The following is a 21,594-nucleotide window of genomic DNA, read 5'->3' on the forward strand; positions in this document are numbered from 1 at the left end:
CAAGAAATCAGCATGGGGGGAGCTGTACAAGTCACCTGTTGAGCTAAAATGAATGGCAATATTAAGACCATAAAGATTCTGTTTGGATTCTAATCTGGACCAACTGTATAATACTTATTTAGAATCCTCATTCTTGTTTTGCTTAGATTGAGCCGTGCACTGCTGAATAAACTGCAGATTTTAAAAAAAAAGTGATGGCATTAGTGGGTGCAACTTGTGTAGGATTCTTACTGTTTATGGTTTTTGCCCATATGATTTTGTATGTTTGATCACATAGTCCATAACAATGAGAGCAGAAAAAAAAATGTTTTTCTCCTCCAGGCAAGTAGTGGTAGCACTCTCGTCTCTGGGTCTGAAGGTTGTGGGTTCAAGTCCCACTCCAGAGCCTTGAGCACAAAATCTAGACTGACGCTCCAATGCAGTGCTGAGGGAGTGCTGCAATATCAGAGGTGCCGTCTTTCAGGTGAGCTGTTAAACCAAGGCACTGTCAGCCCTCTCAGATGGACGTAAATGATCCCATGGCACTATTTAGAAGAGCAGAGGTGCTCTCCCTGGTGTCCTGGCCAATATGTATCCTTCAACCAACACCACTAAAACCGATAATTTCTACATTACAACAATGTCTACGCTTAAAAAATACATAATTGGCTGTAAAGCGCTTTGGGACGTCCTGAGTTCACAAAAGGCACTATGGGCTCGATTTTACCAGGCCTGCGGGTTTCCGGCGGGTTGGGTTTCGGGAGCGTGGTCAACACGCTCGGTGAAATTAGTGGGTTGCCCGCACGATCGTAGCAGGCAACACACTAATAGGAATCAATTACCTGCTCCTCCGGGGTCCGCGCTGCTGGTCTGTGCGTCGGGCGGGCTGCGCATGCGCAGTACGATCTGTCAGCTGGAGGCTCTCTAGTTAAAGGAGCAGTCCTCCACTGACATGCTGCAACCAATGGAACAAATTACAGCATGGAGCAGCCCAGGGGGAAGGCTGCTCCCAGTTTAATGATGCCTCACCCCAGGTATCATCAGATGGGGTGAGAAGGAGGGGGAGGACAGAGATCTTCCCCCCGGCGGGCGGGAGGAAGCGGCCTGCCTCTGCCACCAAGAAGGCCTGGCTCGAGGTGGCAGAGGGGGTCACCTGCGTCACCAACATATCGCCCACCTGCATACAGTGCAGGAGGCGCTGCAATGACCGCAGTAGGTCAGCCACAGTGAGAACACGAAGTCTTTCCCCCACACTCCGTCTGCCACAACACTGCCCCCACCCCACATCTCCTTCGGCACCGCCAACACTACTCTGTCACATCACCCCTCATACCCACTCAAACCCCATCCTCATCTTACCTCCACCTACTCACCTCGCCAGTACTCATCCTGCCACTAACACGCGACCCAATCCTCATACAATCTCATGGCTCCATCCCATACTCACCCTCTCGTGCATCTCCCTCACGGCCAGCCTCACTCAACCTGCCACCACCTGTGCTGCAGCCACAGGGCATGCATCACATATGTGCAGTAGGCAGCGTAAGGCAAACGTGTCGTGAGCATGAAGGGGGTGCACAAGGGTGTCTGAGGGTTTGCCATGGGTGTTACCTATATTGAATTTCAGAGCAACAAACATCACACATTATATTGGCACCACCACTGCCATTTCTCCGCGAATCCTGTCCATTGTGTCCAATAATGCCCGCTCCTGGGTATCACTATGAGGACCCACCACTGATGCCACCCATCGTGTTACTGCAGAGTAGGTGCAGGTGTATTTGCAGGGCTCTTCCGCGCAGACGACTGAGAGACATCGGCGGTGTACCCGGCTGCACCCTGGAAGGATGCGGAGGAGAGGTTGTGGAGGGCAGTGGTGACTGTGACAGCGACAGGTAGGCAGTTGGTGCTGGGGCCAGCCAGGAGCAGCTCGGCATGAAAGAGGCTGCAGATCTCCACGACTACATGTCGAGCGAATCTGCGCCTCCGTGTGCACTGCTGTTCGAAGAGGTCCGGGGAGCTGCGCCTCGGTCTGTGGACCCTGTGGCGAGGGTAGTGCCCTCTGCGATGCGTCTCTCTCTGCGGTAGCCCTCCCTCCTGCTGTGCAGGTGGGCGTGCAACAACACCGTGTTGGGGGGCTCCACGTCTCTGCGACGGACGGCGTGGACTGCGAGGCTGCTGGGGCTGGTCATGCTGTTCGTCCTCCGAGGGTGTCCACGCACCACCCATCTGGCAGGTGTTGGTCTGAGGGGTTGTGCAGGGTAGGTGGGTGGTTCCCCGGACTGGGGCTGCGGTTTTGTGTCGGTCTGTCCTCTGGCTTGGCGGGGAGTGGTGGGGGGCAGGGGCTGTCCTATGTGACGCGGTGGCCTCCTGCGTGGGTGGGGGCTCTCCCCCGTGGAGTGCACCTTGTTACCTGCCACAGGCTGCTGGCTGCAACATGCCTGGTTGGAGGGAGACTGTTTCCCCCAGTGTGGGAAACACTCTGCGATGAAGGTAAAATCCCACACTTCCTCTTTTGACAGCTGATTCAGCTCATTAAATGACCTCAACAAGCAAGGTAAGTACTCTCAAGTGGAACCCCGCTGGCTTTAATTGCCTGCGGGATTCCCACCAGCGGGGCTTGCGCGCGCAGCCCCGCACGTCATCGGGGAACCCGGAAGTGGTCGGGATCGCGGCGCGATCCGGTCACATGACCAAATATCGGGATTTTCGGGGCCCCCCCCCGCTGGAAACCCACAGGAAACCCAACGCTAAAATCGAGCCCTATATAAATGCAAGTCTTTCTTTCTAAACTATCCCACATGCATTTGTGCTTAAAGGGAAAGGTACACAGAAAGGATTATTCTGCAGCAAAATAATCCACCCATATCAAAATTCTAAAAAAAAATCAGTTACTTACCTCGTTCCAGAACTATTTCACAGGACGCATTATTAAAATCAAATGTTATTTTGGGACCCAAGATGATTTCTTGATTTGTTTTACTGTTATGTCTGCAACCTGCCTCTGAACCCAAAAAACAAATGGAAAGACGACTGCCACATTTAAAAAGCGATACACACTCCAATACCTTAGGAGTTCATTATTGCCATAGGACCAATAGATTTCTTTGTGAGAGTTTTTATATTTTACTATAAATGTACCTTTACATTTACTCTACAGTTGTTATACATTAGTTTGTGGTTTGAGTGTATTGGACTAAAAAGAATTCAATGCTGCAACATCCCTTTTTGATGAGCCATTTGACAGCGTGGCTAAAACACAGTAAACAAAATTTGGTTATACTGAAACTGGGACAATGGAAGACAATCAATTCAACTGAATCCAAGTGACAATTCAGAATGAAGAACATTTTTAGTAAGAGTTTGTTGCACGTCTAAAGGAGGCACCGTCACATTTCAGGCTGTTTACATTTATTTGATAACATATGCTAGAAATAACCAAATGCGCAATGTGAATGTGCCATTTGTACCAATGATCAAGGCTGCAGGGATGGAACAAAATAGTATCAAAAGATTTCGGACCATGATAAACTCTCTCTAGCCAACATAACAGCTCTTGTAGATCTTGAATATGTTTTTTTTTAAACAGCTAAAGGATGGAATGCCCTCAACTGCAGGTGTGTGGTTACATAGAATTTACAGCACAGAAATAGACCATTCTACCCAACAGGTCTATGCTGGTGTTTATGTTCCACCCACTTTACTTCATCTCACCCTATCGTATCCTTCTATTCCTTTCTCCTTCATGTACTTATCTAGCCTCCCCTGGTTCTCCCACCATCTACTGCAACTCTCAAATGTAAGAAGTGCAAATTCTGGAGTTCTGACGGCACTTCTGCTGCTCCCTGCGCTGGGCCGCTGAACATGCAGAACTGTTTTTGGTGTATTTATTCCAAGTCCACAGTGCATTTTCCAACATCAGCCTCTATCAAGCTTGTGTGGATGGGTGCCAGATGAAAAATATAAATCAGGGAAGGCATGGAGACTGTTACAATGTAGCTCTCCCAAGACCTGATACCAGAGGATCTGCAATATAAAAGGCCCATCAGTTTCCCTGAAAACAAATCAAAAAGTTGAAAATGTTTTGGAGAACCAAAAAAACCCTTCAATTTGTAGTTTCTGGCCACTAATTTTTAGCTTACAACGTCACCCTTTCCTTATAAAAGCTACACAGAATTGTTTTAATATGCTATAATTTCTCAATGTGTTTAGAAACAAACCGCAGAACGGGAAGCAATTTTTTGGTGAATTTTCTTGCGCTCAAAGTAACATGCCAGGGCTGGAGAATGGAAAACTAAACTCTATTACTGATACCGGATCTCAAGTATTTCCAGGTCAGATTTAGCACAGGTGCAAAGTAAAGGTCTTTCTACTCAGCCGCAACAAGGTGATACCCTTTAACTCCAGAACAGTTCCCCCTGCTACACTAGTGTGAATTTTTCCATTTCTTAGACCAGGTATCCTTGTGCCTTTTCGGAGTGAAAATGCCAGTTTAGTGACAAAATTATGGGCAGTTGTGTGGTGTAGGCTGTTTGTCAGTAGAAAGTACATTAAAATTGTCCAAACTAATTTCACACAGGATCCCTACAGTCAGCACAAAAAAGGAGGCTTTCATTCAATCATACCGAGATATACCTGAATCCATGTTGGAGGACAAAGGGACAATGCGTTAACCCGCTATACCATCGCTCTCTGTAACTTGGTCTGAGTAGTAAAGTTACAGACTCCACACTAGGAGGCCCAAATTGGAATCCCAGCCTACACACATTTGAAGTTGCACACACTCTTTTCATAAGCTCTGCCAATACTTGGTCAGTCTGCAAGACGCTTCATTTTAAAAGGAAAGATTTATTTCAGCTAAGGCTAGTCAGGACCCCAGTCACATAACATGAAGAACTCCTGCTATCCCATCTACTTTCCCACTTTAAAGGAGAAAGTAGCAGGAACAGAAGGTGGCAAGAAATCAACAGAATTAACAAAATATAGCCATAGATCACTGAACCAAACTAATTTTACTTGACCTGAAATGATGGAATATTTTTGTTTAAAGAAAAAAGTACCTAACAAACATACGTTGATGGAAAAATATGAACACACTCAACTAAGAATAACTCACAATAATAGGAACGATAGTGTAACTTAACACAAGGCTCATTTCTGTTATGCAAAGAAAACATTTTCAATGTCATAAGGCTTCATGATATTTACATATTAATGTAACTGTAGTTATCAAACCTGATCAATAATCCAGTCTATCCACTTATGTTACTCCTTATACAACCAGAACAGCAGTGATTCATATAAAAACAAATACCTACAAACATGCATCTTGTAGCTAGAAAGTTTCATCAATTAAACTTTACATCACATTTTCCCTTTACAACACAGCCTTTTTAATCAACAACCAAGATAATGGCTTAAAAAATTTCATTCATAAGCTGGAAGTTTACAAGAATTGCACTTAATTATAAATTGTATGTGCTAACACAATACAAAGCAGTCGTATTCTTTTGCAGTCTATGTAGAATCAGACCACCACTCAAAAAGGTAAAAAAAAGTCCCATTAGAGTTGAAATACATTCTTACAACGTCTTAAAAGTTTGGTCTCAACCAATCCACGTTATCTGGCAACAACACTATCTACCCTGCTGCTCATCTGTATTTTTCACATCGCTAGGAGAGAGTTCTAGAACTGGGTTCACAAAACCTGCATATTCAGAATTTCCGTTATCATCCATCTCAGCACTGACAAAATCATTTTCCCATTCTAGTCCAGTCGACTCATCTGATGCAGACAAAGGGTTGCTCCCAGGTCTACGGCTGCTGTGCCTCAAGGCTGCTTGGAGTATGTCTTCCTCTGTTCTAGAGCGTTCTCTCATCGGAATCATTCTGTTAATTCCTTGAATAAAAAAAAAGGCATTCTGTTTTAACCCAGGGAGTAAAAATTTCTAGGATTAAGAATCTCAGTTTTTATAGCAAAGCAGGTACACTGAGGAAATTATTTCCTACTTCATTCTTAGAGAAGGAATTAAATCCTACAATTTTAATATTCAACGACGGAAAATGATTATTTTCTTGCACACATTTACAACAACAACAACTTGCATTTATATAGCGCCGTTAACATGGTAAAACGTTGCAAGGTGCTTCACAGGAGCGTTATCAGACAAAATATGACATTGAGCCACATAGGAGATATTAGGATAGGTGACCAAATGCTAGGCCAAAGAGGTAGGTTTTAAGGAGCGTCTTAAAGGAGGAGAGGTAGAGAGGTTAAGGGAGGGAATTCCAGAGCTTAGGAACTAGACCACTGAAGGCACGCTGCCAAATGTGGGGTGTAGGAAATCAGGGATGCAAAGAGGCCAGAATTGGAGGAACATGAGTTCTTGGAGGGTTGTTGGGCTGGAGGAGTTGACAGAGATAGGGAAGGTTGAGGCAATGGAGGGATTTGAACACAAGGATGAGAATTTTTAATTTGAGCCAATGGTGCAAGTTAGGATATGGGCAGAAAAGTTTTGGATGAACTCAAGTTTACAGAGGGTGGAAGGCCAGCCTAGAGGTAATAAAAGCATGGATGAGGGTTTCAGCAGCAAATGGACTGAGGCAGGGTCGGAAACAGCCAATATTATGGAGGTGGAGGTAGACGGTTTTGGTGATAGAGAAGATATGGGGTTGGAAGGTCAGCTCAGGGTCAAAAAGGACACCAAGGTTGCAAACAGTCTGGTTCAGCCTCAGACAGTGGCCAGGGAGGGGGATGGAATCGGTGGCTAGAGAACAGAGTTTGTGGCGGGAGCTGAAGACAATAGCTTTGATATTTCTAATATTTAACTGAAGGAAATTTCTGCTCATTCAGCACTGGGTGTCGGACAAGCAGTGTGACAAATCATAAGCGGTGGAGTGGTTGAGAGAGGTGGAGTTGAGGTAGAGCTGACTGTCTTCAGTGTACTTGTGGAATCTGGCGTGTTTTCGGATGATGTCGCTGAGGGGCAGCACATAGATGAGGAAAAAGGAGGGGCCAAGGATAGATCTTTGATTAGATAATCTAAGTGAATCCAATCACTTCCAGCAGTGATAAATTAACATATAACACCTATTAACTGATACAGTCGTCATACACTAGACTAACAGAACAACCCATCAGCCAGTCAGTAAAATGTCACCATCTGTAATTATATTGTGTCAAGGAGGTTATCTATGCATAAGTTGCATGGTACGTCTCTGGGAGAAGATATTTTTGTTCCTGATGCATGTTGATCTTGATAGTGGATCTTTGGGCCTCCATATCAGAGAACTTAAAAAAAAAGCCTGATAATTTTGTTTCGTTTCTCATTAGAATGCTTAGCAATTCATTTAAAAGATGTTTCACACAAAGGTAAAGGGAATAAGGATGTTTCAGGTGGTATTTCACTAAGTTGAAATGGATTAGACCATGTTGTTTATTTCCCACCACTATGCTGGTAAAACAGCTGAGTCACTCATCTGATACATATTACTTAATCATTGGCTTTTTCAGATGTAGTTCCTTTGCCTAGGTCTCTACTTAGATCGCAACTGACTCACAGGCCACTACGCTTTATTATATAACGATGAAGGATGACCATCTCTCCCAAATGGCTATAACTTAATTTGTTTACTGAGAAAGTTAGAGTTCTACAGTTAGACTACAGGACTGCATTCTTCTGAATTAAACTATATACTTACATGGGTAATTTCCATGAAGCATTTAAATAATTCCATGCAGATTTCTACTGACCCAAATAAGGTAGAATTGTCAAACACTGGCATCTTTTATGTACAGCTGTGTTCAAAGAATTACACAGCAGATACTGTCACAAATCCATAATTATAAAATCATTTTGCTCTCTGCTTTTAATGCATTCTATATTCTATTATTCAAATTTTCAGCGCTACACATTTTATCACTGGACAAATTCCCTTAACTATACCGTACGTAATTTATTTCTTGAACTAGCAGAAATGTTCCAACTGCACAGCAAGTCACATCAAACAATTGTACATTAAACATCTTCATGCATAATAGCCACCACCACCATTAGGAATGCACAAAAAATGTTTTTTTTTCAAATCTTGATTTAGTATGGTGACATTCCTTTAAATCTAGTCACAATACATAAGCATTTTAAAACCAGCTGCAGCCAGATTCTTATACCAAGCTTAACTCAATACAAATATTTCAAATTTTGTTCTGTTATCTGCAAAGCTTCAGGGAGAAATCAAGTTATTTTGAGCAATCAGATTGTATGATACATTTAGTTATATATTTTACAGCCAGTTATTTTCAAATATGCAGTTATTTTGAAATTCAGAAAGTCCCAGTAGCTGTTTCTTGGAATGTTTATCGAGTTGTAGCTGTTCAAATGAGATTTGGTTTGGACTTGTCGAGAATAGTTTAAGCCAGCATTCGCTCCATAGTGGTAAGAAATAAAAGTATTGTACAAAACAATAGCTTAGCATTAGATTGCAACCCTTTATTGTTTTCCTTTCGAGAAGCTTGTGAAAAGCTGCAATATAAAGCCGCACTCTACTATTTGTGCTCTCATGCTGTGACACCACACACATTAATTAGAACGCGATCACATTACAGAAGCAACATACAAATGACTGACAGTCAGTGGATAAACTTGTGGTCCTCAATAGACTGGGCTCACATCACAGCACAACACATGGTTTACAGTTTACTTATTAAAGAAAATATAAAATACACATGTCACATTTCAGAATTATTGACCATTTTCCATAGAAAGGATATGGGAAAAAAATGTTACTTTTAAAGTTGGGTTTGTTTAGCAAATGTATTCTGGCATGTTTAAAAAAGGCACCTAGATGAAAGGCAGTCAATATGCTAAATGGAAGTTGGTTTCCCCAGAGTCTAAACAAGAAGCATTTTTATAGCTTGATGGGAGGTAAAAAAAATAAGTTTTTTTTTAAAAAAGGGGAAATGGGAAGGCTGTGAGGGCAGTCCGATTTTTGAACAAAGAGCTACAAAAGCTCTAGGCAGGCTCAGAAAGTCAGAAATGCCGAACGAACAGGTTAGAAAACATCTTATGAGAGAGGAAGTTGATCCACTGATATGGCGAAGCAAGGTGTATTCGTTCTTTATTGTGTGAGGATACATTGTAATGGTTGAACTATGTGAATCTGATCATTGTTATTGCTCACTCACTGTGAAATAAGCAACTTAACAATTCACATCAAGCCTTGCTGAGTGTTTGCTCGGTTTGTCTTCAGAAATTTGAAGAAACATTTGTGCGGCGGACAAACATCCAGTCCAGATCACAAGGGGTTGCTATGTCTCCTTTCATTTCTCCCTTCTCTGGTACTCTGCCTCCCCAAATCCTGACCTCAACTTTGCTACCGTCCGAGGCTCGACTCCTTTTTAGATAAGCCTACAGTTTCCCTCTGCGCCTTCCTTGGCATCCTCCGAAGGGCCCATCGAGACACTGGTCGTCGCCTTCTTATGAGCAGCAACTCCAACTGCCCCATCCTACTCTCTCACCGACCTTCCCGCCCAGCACACCCTCTGGGGGCTAATCTTGTCAATCTCCTTCCCGTCCCACTCCCCCCCCACCCCCAGTAGTGAAACTGTGGGCTTTGCTGGCGAATCAGCTACCTCTCCGCATCTCCCTCCAGAATGCCCTTTCACTTGTGAACAAGGCCCTTGCCATCCATGAGCTTAGTGTGGATGATTTCATAGATATCATGGCCTTGGTGGAAACTTGGCTGATGGGTGATGACACCTTTCCCCTTAATGAAGCCTCCCCGCCTGGCTCTATTTTCCACCACTTGCCCTGTCCAGACCACCGCGGCGGTGATGTGGCCCTTATCACCAAATCACACCTTGTTCCACCCTTCTCACCTCTCCTTCAAAATCCTCATTCTCTACCTCCCTCCTAAATACTATGCCAAGATTCTCACCGAGATATCTTCACTGCTTTCCTCCCTCAGCCTCTGCACTGAGTGACTTCTCATCCTCGGTGATTTCAACCTCCATCTTAACTCATCATGGCCTCTCTCCTCTGAGTTCACTGCTCTCCTATCCTCCCTCCATATGAACTTCCCTACCCATATTCACGGCCACACCCTCGACCTTGCCATCTCACGTGGCCTCTCTACTCCCATCGTGTCAATCTCAGATAAGGCCATCTCTGATCACTCACTTGTATCCCTCTCCATTCACATTCCCCTTTCCACATCCCAACCCCACTTCCTTCTGTGTCCGTCCCTGGAAAAAGCTCTCTCCCAAGTCACTTACAACAGCACTTTCAAATTACCAACTGCCTAGCCTTTGGCCCTCCATTCACCACAACATTTCTGCAGCTACGGATCTGTTCAATCACACCCTCACCTCCACCTTTGATGCCCTTGTCCCCATTAAAACCATTACTCTCTATCACCCTGGTTGTTCCCCCTGGTATGGCCCTCATCTCCAATCCCTCAAATCCAAGGGATGCAGACCTGAATGTTTATAGCGGACAACTGGTTGAGCCATTCATTGCCAGATCTGGCTGGACCACATAAAGCACGATTGGGTCCTGCTCTCCTCTGCCAAAACTGCTCATTATTCCAGGATCATCCTGGAATGCAAAGATAAAGCCCGACTTCTCTTCTCCACTACAGTCTTCTTAAACCCCTCTCCCTGCCTCCTCCACCCTCACCTCCAACAAGTGCGAGGAGTTCATGGACTTGTCACTGAGATTGATCCGTTCAGCTGCCTCTGCCGCTTCCCTCCTTTTCCCAGCCCACCAAGCCAAACTTCCCCTATGGCTCCCCCCTGCCCTGGTCTCGATCGCGCATCGTTGTCTAGTTTTTCTCCTATCTCCCCTCATGCCCTCTCCAAGCTCACCTCGTCCATGAGGCCCACCTGTTGCTCCCTCGACCCTATTCCCACCAAACTGCTGACCACCCAACTTCCCTGCCTGGCCCCCATGTCAGCTGATATTGTTAACGGTTCCCTCACCTCAGGTACAATCCCGCCTCCCCTTCAAATCTGTTGTCATCACCCCCCGTCCTCAAAAAACCCACCCTTGACCTTGCAAATTATCGCCCCATCTCCAACCTCCCTTTCCTGTCCAAAGTCCTTGAATGTGTTGTCCCAAATCTCTGCCCATCTTTCCAGCAACTTCATGTTTGAATCCCTCCAATCAGGTTTCCACCCCTGCCACAGCAATGAAACAGCCCTTATCAAAGTCACGAAAGACATCCTATGTGATTGTGACGACGGTAAACTATCTCTCCTCATCCTTCTTGATCAGTCTGCAGCCTTTGACACGGTTGACCACTCCATCCTCCTCCAATGCCTCTCTTCTGTCGTCCAGTCGAGTGGGACTGTCCTCGCTGGTTCCATTCTCATCTATCCAGTCATAGCCAGAAAATCACCAGCAATGGCTTCTCGTACTGTTACCTCCGGAGTTCCCCAAGGATCTATCCTTGGCCCCCTCCTATTTCTCATCTACATGCTGCCCCTCGGCGGCATCATCTGAAAACACGTCAGGTTCCACATGTACGCTGACAACACCCAGCTCTACCTCACTACCACTTTGACCCCTCTACTGCCTTTGATTTGTCACACTGCTTGTCCGACATCCAGTACTGGTTGAGCAGAAATTTCCTCCAACTAAATACTGGGAAGACCAGAGCCATTGCCTTAGGTCCCCACCAACAACTCCATCCCTCTCCTTGGCCACTGTCAGAGGCTGAACCAGAACCTTCACAACCGTGGTGTCCTATTTGACCCTGAGATGAGCTTCCTGCCATGTATCCGCTCCATCATCAAGACTGCCTACTTCCACCTCCATAACATCACCCATCTCCGCTCCTGCCTCAGTTCATCTGCTGCTGAAACTCTCAACCATGCCTTTGTTATCTCTAGACTTGACTATTCCAATGGTCTCCTAGCTGGCCTTCCATCTTCCACCCTCCATAAAGTTGAGCTCATCCAAAACTCTGCTGCCCGTATCTTAGCTCACACCAAGTCCTGTTCACCCATCACCCCTGTGCTCACTGACCTACACTGGCCTCTGGTCCGGCAAAGTCTCGATTTTAAAATTCTCATCCTTGTTTTCAAATCCCTCCATGGCCTTGCCCCTCCCTATGTCTGTAACCTCCTCCAGCCCTACAACCCTCCGAGATCTCTGCACTCCTCCAATTCTGGCCTCTTGTGCACCCCCAATTTTAATTGCTCCACCATTGGCGGCCATGCCTTAAGCTGCCTTGGTCCTAAGCTCAGGAATTCTCTCCCTAAACCTCTCTGCCTCTTTATCTTCCTTTAAAACGCTCCTTAAAACCTACCTCTTTGACCAAGCTTTTGGTCACCTGTCCCAATATCTCCTTATGCAGCTTGGTGTCAAATTTTGTTTGATAACACTCCTGTGAAGCGATTTGGGACGTTTTACTACGTTAAAGACGCTATATAAATTCAAGTTGTTGTCGTCGTCGTCGTCGTCGTCTATAGGGCACTAGGAGTCAACCTACTACCAAACATAATTTACTCCCAATGTACTGCTACTGCAGAAAACTATGCACGAAAAATATTGAGGAGAGGAAAAAAAAAACAAGACAATTTACTCCTGCAGAGTAAGGAAATTTCTATTCAGAACAAGTTCAGATCCCCAATCTGAATTGTCATTCCTGACAATAATCGAGCTTAGTTAATTCTTGTTGGGGGGAAATACTGGCAGGACCAATCTCATCCCAATAAATAACTGGTAGAGGCACCAGAAGGGGACAAAAATTAAGAGACTGAAAATAAAGTGAAAGATTAACTTCACTACTTCAGTTAGTTCTCATTTTTTTGAAAGAGGAATTGGTCATTGCGAAGTACATTCTATTTCGAGAATTGTCACTTCCTATACTGAAACCAAAATTAAAAGAAACTCACTGGGTCAGTTAGTAAAAGGGCAATCATTAGATGCTTGAGCAACAAATTTAATTGTGCTTAATTTATACCGATGCCAGGGATCAACCCTGGTTCAATGAGGAGCATAGAAGAGCATGCCAGGGGCAGCACCAGGCAAACCTAAAAATGAGGTGCCAACCTGGAGAAGCAACAACTCAGGACTACATGCATGCTAAACAGCGGAAGCAACATGCTATAGACAGACCTAAGTGTTTCCACAACCAAAGGATCAGATCAAAGCTCTGCAGTCCTGCCACATCCAGTGCACTGGTGGGAAGCCATAAAGGTCATCCTCAAAGGTGTTCAGAAGGCGAGGGAGAGGCAGAGGGAAACGTCCCAACTCCAGAAAAGCATGCAGAGTCTTCTCCTGCTGCAGTTGATGGGGATCGATGTCGGGGAGGAACTCAGAGAGGTGAAGGACCAGCAAGCCTCGCTCTTTGCCCCCGAGGCCTCCAAGATCATCTTCCGGTCCAGGGTCCGCTCCGTGGAGCAGGACGAGACTTGCTCGCGTTTCTTCTTCCAAAAGGTGCAGAGAGAGCTCTGTGATCAGCAGCCTGAAGGAAGAGGTCTGCTCGGTCACGTCCTCGCAGCCAGACATACTGAGGATCTGCAAATCCTTTTATGCCGGACTGTACGACGTGAAGTCCACAGACAGCGCGGCCTCCCAGTCCTTCTTGTCGTCTATCACGGAGGTTCTAGGCGACAGCAAGCGGGAGAGTCTGGATCACCCGCTAACTCTGGAAGAACTGACAAAGGCCGTCCGTTCCTTCGAAAAGAGTAAAACTCCCGGAAGCGATGGCTTACCGGTGGAGTTGTACTCGGCTCTGTGGGACTGGATAGGCCCAGACCTGCTGGAAGTGTATGGGGTATGCTCCTGGCAGGCAGCATGTCAGACTCCATTAGGAAAGGCATCATGACCCTCATCTACAAGCAGAAGGGGGAGAGGGAAGAAATCAAAAAGTGGCGACCCATCTCACTATTTAACGTGGACTACAAAATTCTGTCCAAGGTCATCGCCAATCGGGTCAAGTCAGCCCTGGAGGTGGTGATCCACCCCGATCAGACCTGCGCCGTACCCGGCAGGAAGATCTTGGATAGCCTGGTGCTACTCAGGGATACGATCGCCTACGTACAGGACAGGGGGGTGAACACCTGCCTCATCAGCCTGGACCAGGAGAAGGCCTTTGACAGAATATCCCACACGTACATGACGGACGTGCTCTCGAAAATGGGGTTTGGGGAGGGAATCCGCAATTGGATCCAACTGCTCTACACAAACATTAGTAGCGCAGCTTCAATCAACGGGTGGGAATCAGAAAGCTTTCCGATCAAAATTGGAGTCAGGCAGGGCTGTCCTCTCTCCTCCGTCTTGTTAGTGTGTTGCATCGAACCCTTTGCCGAGACCATCAGGAGGGATGCGGGCATAAGAGGGGTGACGATCCCAGGCAGTGGAGGCACTCAGGTCAAGGCCTCCCTGTACATGGACGACGTCGCCATCTTTTGCTCGGATCAGCTGTTGGTCCGCAGATTGATGAGCATCTGCGACCAGTTCGAACTGGCCTCGGGGGCCAGGGTAAATCGTAGCGAGAACGAGGCCATGTTTTTTTGGAACTGGACCGACCGATCCTTTGTCCCCTTCACCGTCAGGTCGGATTACCTGAAGGTGCTGGGGATCTGGTTCGGGGGGGGGGGCCAGGGCGTGCACCAAAAACTGGGAGGAGCGTATTGCCAAGGTTAAGCAGAAACTGGGACTGTGGGATCGACGATTCCTCTCAATCATGGGCAAAAACCTGGTCATCAGGTGCGAGGTGCTCTCAGTGTTGCTGTACCTCGCTCCTGCGCCGCGACAGTCACTCGAGCCATCTTCCACTTTATCTGGAGATCAAAAATGGACCGTATCCGCAGGGACAAGATGTACAAATCTCCAGAGAAAGGGGGAAAGGAGTGCCCAACATGGCCCTCATCCTGATGGCCACCTTTGTGTGCGGCTGCATCAAGCTGTGCATAGACCCTCGGTACGCAAACACGAAGTGTCGCTACGTACTGAGGTTCTACCTGTCCCCGGTGTTGAGAAGGATGGGCCTGGCCACGCTGCCACGGAACGTTCCGTCCAGTTGGACCGTTCCGCCCCACTTGTCCTTCGTAGAAAAGTTTGTGCAGAAAAACACCTTTGACCACAAGGCAATCAGCACGTAACGTCCTAGAGACCCTGCGGGAAAAGGAGATGGTGGATCCTGTCGGTTGGTTCCCCGAGCAGACTGTCAATGTCATCTGGCAGAACACCTCATTGCCAGAGCTTTCAAACAAGCACCAAGACCTAGCTTGGCTGGTGGTGAGAAGGGCCCTTCCCGTCAGATCCTTCATGCACTCCCGGACTCTCAGCGCCACCGCACACTGTCCCCGAGGAGGCTGCGGTGGAGACAAGACCGTCACCCATCTCCTTCTGGAATGTGCCTTTGCAAAGAAGGTCTGGAGAGAGATGCAGTGGTATCTGTCCGGGTTCGTCCCGAACAGTTCCGTAACACAGGATTCTGTGCTCTACGGGCTGTTCCCGGGGACGCACACTGAGATGGACATCAACTGCTGCTAGAAGACCATCAACTCGGTGAAAGACGCCCTTTGGTCTGCCCGAAACTTGCTGGTCTTCCAGTGCAAGGAGCTGTCCTCGACCGAGTGTTGCAGACTGGCACATTCCACGGTCCAGGACTATGTGCTCAGGGACGCACTGAGGATGGGTGCGGCAGCCGCAAAGGCTCTGTGGGGAAAGGCAACCGTTTAGAGCCTTCCCGCCACTGTACACTGAGGGGCTGAAATCAGGGAAAAACCCCTCAGGCAGAATGTAAAATTCAAATTGATGTAATGAAATGTAATGTACCTGTAATGAATCACCTGTATTGATTGTGATGCAATGAGGAACCCAAGAGTGTCATGAACTGTAATTATGTCCAATGTGTTCATTGAACTGTACTTGATGTAACCTGCAAATTGTATAATCTGTATTGTGTAAGTTTGGAATGTGATATGACAACTGAATTGTATGTATTGTTGCAAATTTTATGAATAAAGTATATTTTTTGAAAAAAAAACAACTAACGGGAGGAGGAGGCTCTGTAAACATCCCCATCCTCAATGATGGCGGAGTCTAGCACGTGAGTGCAAAAGACAAGGCTGAAGCGTTTGCAACCATCTTCAGCCAGAAGTGCCGAGTAGATGATCCATCTCGGCCTCCTCCCGATATCCCCACCATCACAGAAGCCAGACTTCAGCCAATTCAATCCATTCCACTTCATATCAAGAAACGGCTGAGTGCACTGGAAATAGCAAAGGCTATGGGCCCAGACAATATCCCAGCTGTAGTGCTGAAGCCTTGTGCTCCAGAACTAGCCACGCCTCTAGCCAAACTGTTCCAGTACAGCTACAACACTGGCATCTACCCGAGAATGTGGAAAATTACCCAGGTATGTCCTGTCCACAAAAAGCAGGACAAATCCAATCCGGCCAATTACCGCCCCATCAGTCCACTCTCAATCATCAGCATAGTGACGGAAGGTGTCGTTGACAGTGCTATCAAGCGGCACTTACTCACCAATAACCTGCTCACCGATACTCAGGTTGGGTTCCGCCAGGACCACTCGGCTCCAGACCTCATTATAGCCTTGGTCCAAACATGGACAAAAGAGCTGAATTCCAGAGGTGAGGTGAGAGTGACTGATCTTGACATCAAGGCAGCATTTGATCGAGTGTGGCACCAAGGAGCCCTAGTAAAATTGAAGTCAATGGGAATCAGGGGGAAAACTCTCCAGTGACTGGAGTCATACCTAGCAAAAAGGAAGATGATAGTGGTTGTTGGAGGCCAATCATCTCTGCCCGAGGACATTGCTGCAGGAGTTCCTCAGGGCAGTGTCCTACGCCCAACCATCTTCAGCTGCTTCATCAATTACCTTCCCTCCATCATAAGGTCAGAAATGGGGATGTTCGCTGATGATTGCAGTGTTCAGTTCCATTCGCAACCCTTCAGATAATGAAGCAGTCCGTGCCCGCATGCAGCAAGACCTGGACAACATCCAGACTTGGGCTGATAAGTGGCAAGTAACATTCATGCCAGACAAGTACCAGGCAATGACCATCTCCAACAAGAGAGAGTCTAACCACCTCCTCTTGACATTCAATGGCATTATCATCGCTGAATCCCCCACCATCAACATCCTGGGGGCCACCACCACTGACCAGAAACTTAACTGGACCAGCCATATAAATACTGTGGTTACAAGAGCAGGTCAGAGGCTGGGTATTCTGCGGCGAGTGACTCACCTCCTGACTCCCCAAAGCCTTTCCACCATCTACATGCACAAGTCGGGAGTGTTTTGGAATATTCTCCACTTGCCTGGATGAGTGCAGCTCCAACAACACTCAAGAAGCTCGACACCATCCAGGACAAAGCAGCCCGCTTGATTAGCACCCCATCCACCACCCTAAATGTTCACTCCCTTCACCACCGGCACACTGTGGCTGCAGTGTGTACCATCCACAGGATGCACTGCAGCAACTCGCCAAGGCTTCTTTGACAGCACCTCCCAAACCCGCGACCTCTACCACCTAGAAGGACAAGGGCAGCAGGCACATGGGAACAACACCACCTGCACGTTCCCCTCCAAGTCACACACCATCCAGACTTAGAAATATATCGCCGTTCCTTCATCGTCGCTGGGTCAAAATCCTGGAACTCCCTTCCTATCAGCACTGTGGGAGAACCTTCATCACACGGACTGCAGCGGTTCAAGAAGGCAGTTCACCACCACCATCTCGAGGGCAATTTGGGATGGGCAATAAATGCTGGCCTTGCCAGGGACGCTCACATCCCATGAACGAATAAAATAAAAATACTGTAGCAAAATTTTAATTGCTTGTTCCATTTACTTAAAGATCAGACTGGGTCATTAATTAAAAGATCAGAATGATTTGCTTCTTTGATTTAATTAGCACAATTGTTCCCTTGAATGTAGAAGAACTGGTTTGTTTATTCTGAATATTTTTATGAAGATCAACACAGAATTGAGAAGTGATGGTATCTCAGGATATTCGCCACTGCATGTGACATCACTTCATTAATGTAACAAAAAATTAGGGTAGAACAATCTCCTGACCCAAACCTTGAGATGATTGAAAAATGTAGCATTTTTATTTATCATGGTATTGGTTTCTTTCTTTCTGTCACAGTACATAAGGGGTTAGAAATGGCCTAGCTTGCTTTGATACACAAGAGAACCAGAACAGACAGAGAGTATACCACAGAGTGAGCTGGTAATGGAGTGAGGTGGGAACACAGTGAGAACAGTACTTTTATAATGGAAATTTGGCTAGAGTGGCAATTCAAGCAGAGTACTTTAATTGAAATTTAAGTAGATAAGAACTTAACTATAACATAACTAACTTTAATAGTACAAATGACAGAAGAGGAAGGGACAATGATGTGCAGTTCCTGCCGGATGACAGAGTTTCAAGTAGCAGATGTTAACTCAGACAAACACATCTGCAGGAAATGTCCCCAACTTGAGCTCAAGATCTCAGAACTTGAGGCAGAGTTGGACACAATCAGACACATCAGGAGGTCAGGGAGTTGCCCATTTCTCAGATGGGGCCATAGAGATTCTCTTGGAGGAAGGGAGGCAATGAAGAGAGCCATCTCTTTGGTAGCAAGGGCTGCCATCTCTCAATAACAGCAGTTCAGGGAGAATGCCACCTCCATCACCCAGGAAGATGAACTAAAAAAAAAGTTTAATGACGTTACCAGGTAATTTTAGGTAGAAGAAACATCATGACCTTTCATTAATGTAGTGCATTAGCAGTGAGGCTTTGACTTAGTGGTAGCATTCCTGCCCAAGTCAGAAGGTGCAGGGTTCGAACCCTGCTCCAGACAGTCCCGGCAAGTGGAGACTGGAGCTCTGGCTCTGAATTCGGGGTCAACATTTAGCGGGATTCTCTCATTCGATGGGTGTGGGTGCCCCCCTTCACCGTATGGGTTTTGGGAGCCCATAAAACCCTCCCGCCATATAGGGCTAACCACCCTACCGGCTGGTATAAACATGGTAATGGCCATCAAGGGAGTCTTAATCAGCCTGTGAATCCTTCAACTACTTCACACTACTCTTCAAGTGAAGTGTGAAGAGACGAAAACAACCATGTAACGTATTGAGCACATGTGACACATACCTTCCCCTCATATTGTCTTAAGCTACTTTCAAACCTGACCATGAATGCCTATGACACTACGGGGTACACTTTATACACCAAGTCTTCATCCAAATATGTATTCACAGAAAAAACACAAACTCATGCTGCCACATAGCAGGCGTGTTGCGGCAGTTCAGGACGTAAAGTTTTGTGAACATGCCAAACACGTAATTTCCCCAGTATGAACCGAGGTTGGTCAAGTATTTAAAATGTGTGAAGGATGCAGTATAACAAATCAGAAGGTTGAAATGGGAGTTCTAAAATCTGAAATTTGATGAAAATGAGAAGCTCAGTATTCACTCCCTGCTTGAGGAACATATTTGTACAGAAGGTTTACAAATGGATAAAACCAGTTTGAATTTGCTTTTCATAAACCAGAACTTTGCTCAAATATTCAGAGGGTCTCGCTCAGTCTAAAGTTATTCTTAAATAGGGTAATTTACCCATTACAGACTTTCACATATTTATGGTTATGTACAAGGTACTGTTGGTATCTGCCAATCGTTATGCTTTATATTACTACTTAATAGTAAATAAAGATACTGGCCCGGAAATTCCAACACGGCTCACGGTTATTTCAGGGCAAATGGACGAGCAAGTTCCGGTGAGTGAATATGCAAAGTCAAGTGTGGAAATCCAGAAATTGCTCTACCATTTGCTCTGCTCGTTTGAAAGCTGAGCGAAAAGGACAGCTTGCTGGCTGAATGAATGAACCAGCCGGAACTTGCTCTCCTGCCCAGCTGGAAACGAATTAATCTCTCCATAAAAAAGTTACGCTGGGATTTTCTAGGCCTAAATTAACTTTTAACGCCGTGGTAAGTCTTAATGACTGCCAAACAACCTCCCTGCGCTGAAAATTAACTTTTTAAAATGTGGAATCTCATTACTTCCGATTTTAATTGTTGTTAGACATTTATAAAAATTTATTTTAAAAATTCAATTTTTAAAAAACTTTTTCTGCCTATCTCTTATCTCTCTTAATTCGATATTTCTTACCTATATTCTCGCTATATTTCGCTTTCTCTAACTGATTTTACATTGAGTTTACTGTAGCTCTCATTTCCTGGTTCTGACTCTGTGCGGCTTGTCAAAGATGCTTTAGGCTGATTGGTTGAGGGGAGAGCGATCCATTCCCCGCTCTCACAGCTGATTGGTTGAGGGGAGAGCGATCCATTCCCCGCTCTCACAGCTGATTGGTTGAGGGGAGAGCGATCCATTCCCCGCTCTCACAGCTGAAAGAAGCCCAGGAAAGGACGCTGCACTTTTTGTAGCTCCGTATTTGAGGGAGTTCCCGCAATAAAGTCTGCAAATAGTTTGTGGGTGAATTTATAACTAATGAGCAACCTTCATTTGCCGCTCAGCACAATTTCCGGGCCATTAGTTGCTTTAGTCTATAAATCTCTCATCCATGTCAAATATGCCATTTCAAAGAGCGTTTGGTAGCAAAGTGTAAGTCTATGTTAAATCCAATAAACAGACTGGAAGTAGAATAGCTGCTGGGCTCTTGGGTACACACCACTAACAGCAAAACATCGAAAAATTACATCTTCTGGATCATGGGAGAGAAGATGGTCTTCTTGTGGAAACTGCCTGTGACAAAAATGAGGCATTTTTGTCTAATTTTGGTTTAGTGGCTTTCCTTTACATCGAGTTACATCAAAACTACAGCACAGAAACAGGCCATTCGGCCAAACTGGTCTATGCTGGCGTTTATGCTCCACACGAGCCTCCTCCCTCCCTACTTCATCAAACCTGTCAAGCATACCCTTCTAGTCCTTTTTCCCTTATGTGCTTATCTAGCTTCCCCTTAAATGCATCTATGCTATTTGCCTCAACTACTCCTTGTGGTAACGTGTTCCACATTCTTACCGCTCTGGGTAAAAAAGTTTCTCCTGAATTCCTTTAAGTCCAGTTACAGTCCATAATCCCTTTACAAAACAAACTGCAGTTCAGATCCCTGTAACAAGATTATTTCAATACAATGTTGCAAATTTTAGTGGTTACAGGCTAGAGATGAATAATTCAAACTTAAACAAACAGTGCTGTGTGATTGGTTCTGCTTGCACATGACATCATTCCTGTTAATATTATGTGGTGGGATATTCAAAATCCAGGAAATCCTAATAATTCTGTATTTTTTCTGAATTGGAGGAGGTGGATGGGGTAAGCTTGAACACCCATGAAAGAATGAGTTAATTTGAAAAACTCAGAAGGAATCGATCAGCTTGAAACTCCTGAAAGACTGAAAAATTGGTATGACATATCCAACAATGTAGATAAGCATTATTTAAGATGGAACCTGAAATATCTAGAATTAGGTGATTAGAAAAGACCCCCAAAATCTAACAATTCCAAAACATTCCAAAATTGTAACAAAAACCAGGTTTCAAATAAAATAGGATAACCTGGTAAATAATTCAAATGGGACTGACTTGCAAACCAGTGGTGATCATCAGTCGGCATCAAAG

General features: G+C 45.6%; 1 protein-coding gene across 2 annotated transcripts in view; it reads right to left on the minus strand.

Moving 5' to 3' along the window:
- Positions 1-3,373: 3,373 nt before the first annotated feature.
- The window catches only part of ap1ar (adaptor related protein complex 1 associated regulatory protein), a 109,874-nt gene continuing 91,653 nt past the window's right edge, over positions 3,374-21,594 (minus strand). Inside the window, exon 10 of one of the 2 annotated variants that reach the window (XM_067990992.1) lies at positions 3,374-5,878. In XM_067990992.1, coding sequence (XP_067847093.1) covers positions 5,616-5,878 — 263 coding nt within the window. In that variant the 3' untranslated portion in view covers positions 3,374-5,615. The remainder of the gene's footprint in view (positions 5,879-21,594) is intronic. The other variant, XM_067990998.1, reaches the window with a different exon arrangement.

Source organism: Heptranchias perlo, chromosome 1 (genome assembly GCF_035084215.1).
Source record: "Heptranchias perlo isolate sHepPer1 chromosome 1, sHepPer1.hap1, whole genome shotgun sequence".
NCBI classification, from domain to species: domain Eukaryota; kingdom Metazoa; phylum Chordata; class Chondrichthyes; order Hexanchiformes; family Hexanchidae; genus Heptranchias; species Heptranchias perlo.